General features: G+C 45.1%; 1 protein-coding gene across 1 annotated transcript in view; it reads left to right on the forward strand.

Moving 5' to 3' along the window:
• LOC104510053 (vacuolar protein sorting-associated protein 13D-like) overlaps positions 1–10,061 on the forward strand; it is a gene marked incomplete at its 3' end in the record, with an annotated part of 79,040 nt that extends 68,979 nt beyond the window's left edge. Inside the window, 2 exon segments of the mRNA XM_010152186.1 lie at positions 7,899–8,031; positions 9,866–10,061. Coding sequence (XP_010150488.1) covers positions 7,899–8,031; positions 9,866–10,061 — 329 coding nt within the window.
• Between the last annotated feature and the right edge of the window lie 518 nt (positions 10,062–10,579).

Below are 10,579 nucleotides of genomic sequence, written 5' to 3' on the forward strand. Positions count from 1 at the left end.
TGATCTTTAAGGTCCCTTCCAACCCAAACCAGTCTGTGATTCTATAAAATTTACAACTGCTCTAGAGCTTTATTTTGAAGGGGTTTAGCGGCTGATTTTCTTGCAAAATAAAATACAGTGTTCCTGTTTTGCTGACTCATTGGGGAATTAAGTGAAAAAAGGAGAATTTAAAATGTGGTATGCAGAGTGTTGCCAAAAGCACAAACTGTGAAATGAGAAATAAACATTTATCCTAGAGATGAAGTTTGATCTTAACCTACAGCCTTTGGATGGTCAGCATGTCATGAGGAGGGGCATGTGCATCCCACATAGCATGGTTAGCATCTGAAGGAGAGAAAATGGGGTGTGGGTTTGAAATTACTGAGTTCAGCCTTGAAAAAAGGCTAACTACACCTCCCGTCTGGATGTGGGAAGTTAGATTTGTGTAGAATGTCTTAAGTAGTACAGATTAATACTTGAAATTTCTTGGCTGTGTATCCCTGAGGAGGGAAAACAGTATTTTTATGTCCACGGGGGATGGGCAAGGTATCTTCTGGAGCTGTAACAACAGATGATTTGCATTAGTTCAACAGATCCAAAGGCATCATCCCTCCCAGAGCTGTTTGCTGTTTGCACTGCACACGCCATGGCAGGCCACATTAATGCATTTGCATTCAGCTTCCTTCAGAAAAATCGAGTGGAAGTCAGAAAACCTGTGAGTTTTTACATGGGGGGTTCTTTTGGCTCCCAAGTGGTCACAGGTGACCATGGCAGAAAAGGAAACTGGCTGGAGGGAGAGGGGGTGCTGGGATGTGTTGCTGGAGGGAAATGCCTGATGAAACAAAAAGTGGCGGAGCTGGTAAAGACGATGTTCAAAACCCGTCTGCATCTGCCCCCCGCTGAATACCTTGCTGTTAGGGATTAACTGAAGGAACGGGACTGGGGCTCTTCAGGCTTTTCCTCAGGATTTCGGTATGTAGAGGGGTTTTGAAGGAGGGGGTGGAGGAGGGTAAATAGTTCCATTCTCAAAAAATAAACAAACAGGAAGACGGTAAAGCTTTGTAAGAGTTAAAGCCAGGGGGGAGGGGAATTATCTGTTAAGGGTATTAGTTGTTTAATAAAGCGCAGTTGTCCTCCAGATGAACCCGCCAGTGACTCTGCAATTGGGGTCATTCCAAGTTCATGCTGTGGACTTTTGACTGCCTTCTGTGTCTGTGAAAACAGCCGGCGGTTCCTGCAGGGATCACTCACGCAGCCCTGTCACACAAAGCTAGTGCCAGCGGGCACCTGCTGGCCCCGCTTCCCGCGAGCTCGGGGAAGGGAAGCTGCCCACCTCGGCGGGCATCTGCGGGGAGAAAACCGGGGAAGGGGGGGCTCCCCCGGGTACCCAGCTCATCGGGCAGCCCCGCCGGCAGCGCGTCAGGGGGCTTCACGGATCGCCCAGCCAACACGCTGGTGTCGGGATGCATTAGGCAGCTCACTTAACGATGGGATGTGAGCTAATTAAAGCTCCTTTGCGTTGCTTGTGGGACATAAGTCGGGGTGGAGAAAGCAGCACAGAATCTCAAGAAACCTGTTTGCTCAGTGGGAAAAGCCGCTACCGCCTTTTGGTTGTCGCTGACGTAGAGAGGGTCAAAGTTTATGTGTCTCTTCAGATGAGAAGCCGATCACAGCATTTTGCTGATTTAGTGTTTTCTAAAACAAGACGGTGTCAGTCCTGTTCGTGGTTCCGAAGCATGTTTTGGGCTCAGCCTGAACCATCCTCTCTGTTCAGGATGGTACCTGGGTTCCTGCGCAGAAGTGCATAGCGTATTCATTTACCCGAATTCGCAAACGCTCCTGCTTAACTATCCGAGGAATTCTGAAGAATTACTGACAGAAGCCATGACAAAGTATTTTGTGGAACAAAACACCATCCAAGAGCCAGGACCTCTAAACCTACAACCAGTCACCTGCTGTTTGTTCAGGTACTTGAAACATTTGATGGTTTAGTCTCAGTTGGCCACAGTGACATGAGAGGAGGAAGCGGAGTTGTCTCTCTGCTCTCTGATGTCCCGTTTGTAAAATTCAATGTGTAGTGCTTCCGTTCCGTGACAAAGCGTGTATTGATCAGAAGCTGCTCTGGAAGTTATTTTTATGGTAATTTATTTAAAATGCGTTGAGATGATAGCCAAAGAAACAGATCATTGTTTCATGTTAAAAAGACAGCTTCTTAGTATTTTTTTTAAAAACATGTAAAACAGTGCTCTGTGTAAAACATTTTGTACTCCATAAGAATATACGTTTGGGGCAGGGGCTGTGTCCGTGTTCTCCAGGTAATATTTACTGTGCATGGGATTTGCTGTTAGGTTCACAGCCGGCCCATTTGAGTGTGTGGTCCTTTCAAGCCGTCCGCGCCGTGATGCCCGCAGCTGCTGTTGGTAGTGCTTGTCATGGTAGCTGCGGGGAGGAGGATGCACTTCCAAAACCCACGTTCCTGCTTCAGACTCTAAGGAAGAATGGATTTAACAGAACTGGCATTCGGAATTCCTTTACCTATACAGCTTTTGTTCCCTGCGATAAGCAGCTCTTCTCTTTCATGCAGACAGTTAATTACGTCTGTGGGAGTTAATGTTGAAACTGTGGAATGACTTTTAATCCTGGTGACTAGGAATTTTCCTGGTTTGGAAAATGTGAGCGTGCATGTGAGAACTGACGGTGACATAATTCACAATTTACATTAAACGAATAAATTTCAAATAGGCTTTTCTACCTTACTGAAATAACACACTAAATCTGTGCTTCGGTCTCTGAGAACCTGCCTTTACTCTCGGAGCTAGAAGTATGACCATCATCGAAGTGTGCTGGTCAGGAGCTTTTGGAAAGGTGGTGGTCAGGGGCAGGAGCTGAACGGAGAGAACTTTGCGTGGAGTTCTGCAAAGCAGAGAGGAGAACTGAGTACACCCTGAGATTTCCGATTTCAGCGCCGTTGTGAGGTTTGCACAGAAGTTATAACTGACTTATATTTAATTTCAGCACTTTCTCCCTTAAAAATTCCATCTTGGAATGTTCTGCTTTGCTCAGTCAATAATACTTGTAAATGTACCATTCTCTGGTGCTAGAATTGCAATGGAATGTTTGGACTAAAATCATCATTGTGTATTTATCCTTTTGGGATGTCCTTGGAGAACCAGGCAGTGCCAAGAGCTTAAAAAGACTTTAAAAGATCACTTAAAACTTATTTCCATGCTGTGTGCTCCGTGCATCTGGCTCAGGGGGAACATGCAGTACAAAGTCTAGAATTAGTTTTCATTTGCTTTGAATTCTTCTTGTGCCCCATCAGCCTTGTTGTTTGGCACCAGCTTTGTTCACAAACACGGTCGCTGTGTGTTTGCTTTTCTTCTATTGCTTGAAGCAGCAAAGGATGCAGTCAGTGGGAAAAGTTTTTGTGGCAAAACTTCCTTCATTATCAGGCCTTTAAAAAGAAAACCAAAACCAAACGCATACACCAAAAGACTCAGAACACGAGTAGGTTAGTTTCTCGTAGAGATGTGATTTCAGGTGCTTTGGCAGATGATGGTAGAGTTAATACTGGTTGGTGACACTGTGTAAAATGAGGAGTGATGAATCCTCCGTAGATGCTAAGGCCAGCGTGTCGCGGGCTTATGAAGTGCAGTAACATTTTCAGTGACTCTGAAGTGCTGAGAGTGGTTTACGTGTTGTTCCAAAGACGGTGTTCACAGGGCAGGGAAATGGGAAAGTCGTCGTCCGTCACCCCCTGGGGAGGGTCAGTTTAGCCTAAGCCTGCAGGGTCTAACAGTGATGTGCAGTGGGCCATAGTTTCTGCTTGCAGTATGATGCCCGTTGGTAGATTCACATCCTGTATGAACCACTGTGGGATGAACACCAGGGATCGAACGTCTTCAGAGTGTAGACGTGGAGGAAGAGGTCAGTGTCCCACTGTGGTGGGGAAATGCAGGCAGTATCACCCGCTTCGGGGACCGAGGGGGAAGAGTGGATCTGTGAATGAAGGTGGACAAACGTCCAGATGACTGGATCTCTGTGGAGACATTCTCCTTTTTCTGTCCTAGCAGAACAGATCAGGCAGATATCTTTAATAAGGTAAAGATAAGTTGAAATCTTTTCAGTACATGAAATGGCAGAACTTTGAATTAGTGGTCTGGAAGACCTGCTCTTCCACTTGTTTGGAGAAGCCAGGTTGGCAAGTAAAATGCCTGCCCTCTTACATGTACCTGATGTGGACTGGCTTCCTCCAGTAGCAGTCTCCTGCCTTAGCAAACAGGTAACTTAAATTAGCTGATGTATCGTGTTGCATCTGTTTCAAAGAAAAAGGTATCTGAAATGGGAAAAAAGGCAGATAAAAGACCAAGTCACTAGTTTCTTTTTTTCATCAGCAAGCAGACAAAGAACTCATTATGAAAATTAGGGTCGACGAGGCAGGGGACTGGTTTTAGAAGTCCCTTGATTAGCTTCATGTTTATCCCACGGACTGTTGTATTTAGCCGTGTTGGCATTTACATGGGGGTAAGTAGGCTTTGAAGTTCTCAGGTCACACCTTATTAACAACAGCTAAGGAAGACAAGGCGGAGGGTCACGCTTTTGTTGTCACCTTTGTTTATCTGGAGATTATTTTCTGCCTGACCGGGTTAACGGCCATAAGCACCATCACTGCTCTTACACGAGCCCCGAGATCTCAATACCTAATACTGCTCTTCTCGGAGGAGGCATCTAAAAGCGAGATTGGGGTGAGGGAGGGGGGAAGGCAAGTCTGCTTTTGTGCTTCAGCTTGTTGAAATCTCCCTTCAAAGTGAGCGTTTAAGCTGGATTTAAACTGCTTAAATTTCCGATGCTTGCTCAAGTTTCCGATCCTGAAATAACTTGCCACTGCGGAGTAACTTAATGCAGCCGTCGTAAGGTGCCGTGCGGGGGGGAGGGGGTGTTTATGGGGCTTTTTATTTTAGAAATCTTTGGTTTTCCTCTTTATGTACCATCCTGTTGGCTGAACTAGGTTTCAGAAACCGTTTCAGGGAAAATCTTTCAGAAGTGCACAGAAAAGGATGGTTAAATATTTCTGATACCCAGGAGTTATCTCCCGCGGGGGGTACTACCAATGTTGGGTGATAGGAGGGATGACATAGGTCTTGTTGGGGTCACCAATCAGGATAACGCTGACACTACAGTCCGAATCCTTATTGTAGAGAAGGAGTTGGAGCTTCAGCGCAGAAAACGGTGAGTTGCTCGCGTGCCCAGCAGGCCTTAAGGTGACTTGGTCATGCCTGTGAGGTGGCTCGGGGCTTGTCTCTTCACTGGCATTTTACCTCTGCCTGGCAAACTGGATCACGTCCCATTCTGTCCCCCCGAGCAGGACAAGCGCTGCAATGCTCCCAGCAGGGAGCTGTGGAGGGACATACTCCTTGTTCTTTGAGGTAACCCCTTGGGTTGGGTACAGGCGGTACAGATGGCTGCACAAGTTTGGCCTCAGCCTTTGTTGAGTGAGGGCAGAGAACAAACAGTGCCCGGGGAGGAGGGGTGTCAAAGAGTAATTCAACGTGAAGTTCATGTTCTGTTATTAGTGTGTTGAGTTTGGATTTTGTCACCTGAGTTAGGGCAAAATGGAAACATTTTGTGTTACATTTGGTACAGTAGAATCCTTACATTGTTCTGTTACAGCTGTAGTTAGGTGTTGTTTTCTAAATAACACAAACGCCCCTGTTCAGCTTTGGTTTCACAGCTGATGGAGACTGTGACTTCAACTGTGCGCATGGGATTTTTTTCTTTTTTCCTCCTCACTAAGAGTATAAATCACTAGTACATTAAAACTCTTGCTACGTGCTAAACCAGAATTGCTGTTGACCCTCAGGTGTCAGGTTGTGCTTCACAGAGGAAGGAAAACCTGAAGAAAGCCTGGGTTGTACCTTACCAGGAGAGCTGCTGTCAGGGAGCTGGCCAGTTTAGAGGGTGGGAAGCCAAAGCTCTAAGGAGAGCTTACCAGTTTCAGTCAATATTAATAAGTTGTTTTATCCCTGACTGGTTGTCTGATCACACACTCAGGTAACTTTCAAAATGTGTTCCTGAAAAATCATTTTCAGGCCTTGACACATTCCTTAATGAGGTTTGAATTTTGAAGGCAACTTTGAATTTCTATAGCAACTGTTCTGATGCCCTTAAAGCAAAGTATTTGTGGAGAAAATACCCAGCCTTAAACACTGTAACACATAGTTTTGGGTTAGTTTGTTTTTTTAAAAAACCCATCTACATGAAGTTCACGGAGAGGTCAGAATTAGCTCAGTCAGTGATCACTCTGCTCTGCGTAGTGTCCATATGATCAAGTCACAAGAAGGTCATGGGATTTCGTTTTTGTCCATGTTGTTAAAGACTACTTGTTTGGATAAGTGGAGCCACTGGACTAGTTTGTCTTTGAGCTGGAAAGAAGTGTCTCAAACCAGGACAGCTTCTCGTTAGCAGAGATGAAACGCTGCCTTGGAAAAATGACAGCAAAAGGAGAGGGACTTCGTCATTGCATCACACACATAAATTACCTGTTGTCCCAGTCTTTAGTGTATTAGGCTCAGAATTTCACACCAGGTTTTAGGTGTCTCCTGGTGCACACCGTAATCGTACACTTCGTTAACATAACTAATGCGGACGCAAAGGAGATGGTCCGTGCAGCAGAGCGAAGCTGGGCAATGGCAAGGGCAGTGTCCGTGTCCGGTTCTTAAATAACGAAGCGCTTGTGGAGGAGCTGTGACACGCAGGACCGCAATGACTTCGCCATCGCTGCAGCCATCGAGTATCTCTGACGTTCCCGTGGCACCTGGTGCATTCCCCAGCCCCAGTCTAAGACACAACAAAGCCATAAATTATCTTTCCTTTGGGGAGTCGGGGGGGGAGTTGGTTCATTTGTTGAAAAGAGAAGATTGTGAGATGCTGATGGTAGTTGGGGGAGGTACAGGAGATGAGCAGCTACACATAAAGAGTTTTGGGAGGTTACTCCACAAAAACACCTGCTCGGAATCCTTTTCTATAACAATATCCTGAATATGAGGTAAGGTTTTGGGTTTTTTTGTCTCCTTATTTTGCCTCCCTCCACCAAGCTTCTGTTTTCTGTCTGATTACCACTAACCAAAGGTCAACAGATCACGGTAGATCATTTTTATTTGGTGCTTTTTCATTGACTCGTACTCAGTAATGGTCAGAGTTCTCAGGACAAATCCAGTTTGGACTTAGATGTTCCCTTTTATCTGCGTCTCCAGCCTTCCCCCGTACTGTGTGAGGAGTAAAAATGCTCCACGCACACATTCAGGGTCCCCTTAGACTTGTGTTTTGCCGGGGTTGGTACCTGTGGGCACCGAGCGAGGTAGCCGTCTTCCGGCGGATCAGCCCTTGCGCTGCCGTGAACGTGGCGCGGCTCCCCCGCCAGCTCTTCACAACGGAGCCGCGTCTACGTTGTGTCGCTAAAAAGAATTTAATGAACTCTTGCAATGTTTTAGTTCCACGACAGGCATATTTGCCTCGAAGCTTTTCACATATCTTCGCAGAAGCAAAGCTTTGTATGTAAATAACATTCTTGTGAGGTTTTGAAAGGTTACGGTTGGGTCAGGGGCGCTTCTTGTGCTACAGCTTTCACAGACTTCATTTATTTTGGCTTGACCGCTGCAGTTGGGCACCTTCTCAGTTTCTGCCTGTCCCCTCAGGATTTCAGTTGCACCAGTGGAGAGCACAGGTTAATGAACTTCAGAGCAAACATACCTCATGGTAACGTGCTTCGTGGCACGTGGCTGGAGTGACTGCACGCGGAAGGCCATGAAGTCTATAAATCTGTGTTTCACAACAAATCTAGGAGTTTTCTTCAGTAAATCTATGTAAGAGAAACACGTTTTGTTCTTTTAACCCCAGAAGTGGTTTTTTTTTTTTTACAGTTTGCTGGGACCTTGTCGGATGGCTTGGGAAAAACAATGGATAACAGACATCAAACAGAACGAGAATACATCCGATACCATGCCGCAACTAGCGGAGAACATCTTGTAGCCGGGATCCATGGACTTGCACATGGTAACCTTTAGCTGCTATTTTAACTCCTTTCTCCCTTACCAGGAACGATGGGATGGAAAAAAACAGTGCTCCACAGTCTGTATTCCTCTTGAGTGGCTGCTTGAAGCCAGGGGAGGGGCGCTGTCTAGGCTCTGTGTTTGCATTTGAATGCTCGCAGGTCGGGGTGAGGGGACTGATTGTTTTTTAACGTTGACAGGAGCTAAATTTAAGAATAAGGTCTCTTTCACATATGACTAAGTAAAAGCTTTTTTTGCAAATTAAAATGAAATTTCCTAGAAGGTTCATCCAGAACGTCCATTCCTTTGTAGAGTCACGAGATACCCACACAGGGAGTCTTTCTGAGGGCCAGACACTAAAACGAGTATGGCTGGATTGTAGCTTTCTTGGGTTCGCCTTCTGTTCCAGAAACCTGAGTTTCCTCAGAATCAGTACATCAGCTTAAAGTAACATTCCACCAGTTGGATTATTTTGTGGATTGGTTTTGGCGTTTTTACTGAGAACTAGAGAAATGAATTTGTGTAAAAGGCAGCGGACTAGTCTTAATTTGGCCAGAATCTCACATCAATTTAGTTCGTGATTTATCTGTTGAAGAAAGTTAAATCACTCCAAGCCAAGTTTAAATCAAATATTTATATTTTGCATCATCTTGACTCGGTTTGTTTAAATGTCATTCTTTAGTGCAACTGTTGCAGCCTGTGTAAAGATAATCTGTCCTTCACTAAAATGGCAATCTTGTCTCTGCTGGGCTGCTCCCACTGTGGTTATTTCAGCCGAGCATGAGAGGTTTCTCTCACACCAGTGTGCTGCAAAGTCTGACATAAATCACGTTGGTAGGAACGCAGGAAATCTGAAACGAGTCGGCTTTCGCTGAAAAGTCAATTATAAAAGCACTTTGTTGTGTTGTATTATCCAGCAATTAGCGGGACTGGTTTCGCCCTAATTCTGTGGAGTTTTCAGATGCTTCCTATTCCTTTTTTTTTTTTTTCTTCCCCCCCAAAAAAGCAAGTGACTGTTAAATCCTATCTGTTGAAATGTAGGAATTAACCATAAGCTATAGTAACTCAAGAGAAGTGGCTTAAATACTTTGTACTTCTCATTTTGGGAAGTTAAGCTGCTGCCTGGTCTGTACTTAATTGCAGACCTTAAGAGAGCGAGTTCCTGGCCGCTGAAAGCGAAGAGCCACGCGGTGGTAAGCATTTTAAAACACGTGCTGAAGCCAGTTCACTAAACATTGTGATATTCTGATTGCGGAGATGTGGAACGTGCAACGCAGGGTTGCAGGATGGGCTATTCCTCGGCAGGCTCTTGATTTCTTCAGAGCATTCCCATTCCCAGCAACGGAAGTGTGCACGGAAATGTCTGTCGCAGCGTCGCAGTTACAGTCGCACAATGACACTTGAAAAGAATTGACTTTTTTCCAGTGGATAAATGCACTTTTCTATTTTCTGTCTCAAATTGTATAAGCTTTTGTGGTAATAGAACTTTGCCACGTTTTAAGTAACCGCTTCACCTCAGGTGGTGAGGACTGTTTGTGTAAATACAGCTGGGAAATAACGCAGCACAGGAATATTTTAAAATATACGTATTTAATAATCAATTAATTAACTTTCTGTGGGATGATACTATCTATGTATATGCGTGTGTACACTACGTATACAAAATATGAACTTATTAGCTAATGAGATCAGTTGTGAAGCAGTTTCTGTACTGCATTAAATGCACAGCACGTTTCCACCCAGTAAATGACGTGGGCAGACGGCGCCAGCTGTGACAAGGTTCTGTCACGTTCAGAAGCAATACTTGTGGCCTACCGTGCTGTCCCTGTCTTTGCCAGGTATCATTGGAGGATTGACGAGTGTAATAACTTCAACAGTTGAAGGTGTGAAAACGGAAGGAGGTGTCAGTGGCTTCATATCGGGCCTTGGGAAAGGGCTGGTTGGCACGGTAACCAAACCCGTGGCTGGAGCGCTGGACTTCGCATCGGAAACTGCACAGGCAGTGAGGGACACTGCAACTCTAAGCGGCCCCAGGTCAGTAAGCAGTTTACATTTCCCATCAATAACACTGTAAAAATGCGTATGAAGACCTGCTGCAATTTCTGATCTGATTATCTTTCCTTACCCAAAAGAAACAATAATTTCATTTACTGCGAGCTATTATTAGTGATGTAGGCCATTTCATTCAGTTTGCTTTTTCTGTAATCGATGGCCGTTGTTGATAGTATGACAAGAGTGAAATCTGCATGGAGAAGCTGCAACATGAAATAGGAATTATTAAGCTACATGATTAGGTTAAAGCAGAATTTTAAAAAGGCTGCCTGTAATGAGATTAAACTTCCACCGTGGAATCCATGTGCAGAGTTGAAAGGGAAGAGGTCTTTTCCCTGCTCTGTCTCCAGCTTCCATCTAGCTGTGTAGAAAAACAGTTCTTCAAAGGTCTGAAGAGTTCTGGCCACTCTCTTCTAACCTTCATTTTGTGCAATAGTCCCCACTTAAAAAATTGTGGATATAGGCCCTCACGTCCATGTGCTTAGCAGCGTGCCCCTACG

This window comes from Eurypyga helias, unplaced genomic scaffold, assembly GCF_000690775.1.
Source record: "Eurypyga helias isolate BGI_N326 unplaced genomic scaffold, ASM69077v1 scaffold6165, whole genome shotgun sequence".
Classification (NCBI taxonomy): Eukaryota; Metazoa; Chordata; class Aves; order Eurypygiformes; family Eurypygidae; genus Eurypyga; species Eurypyga helias.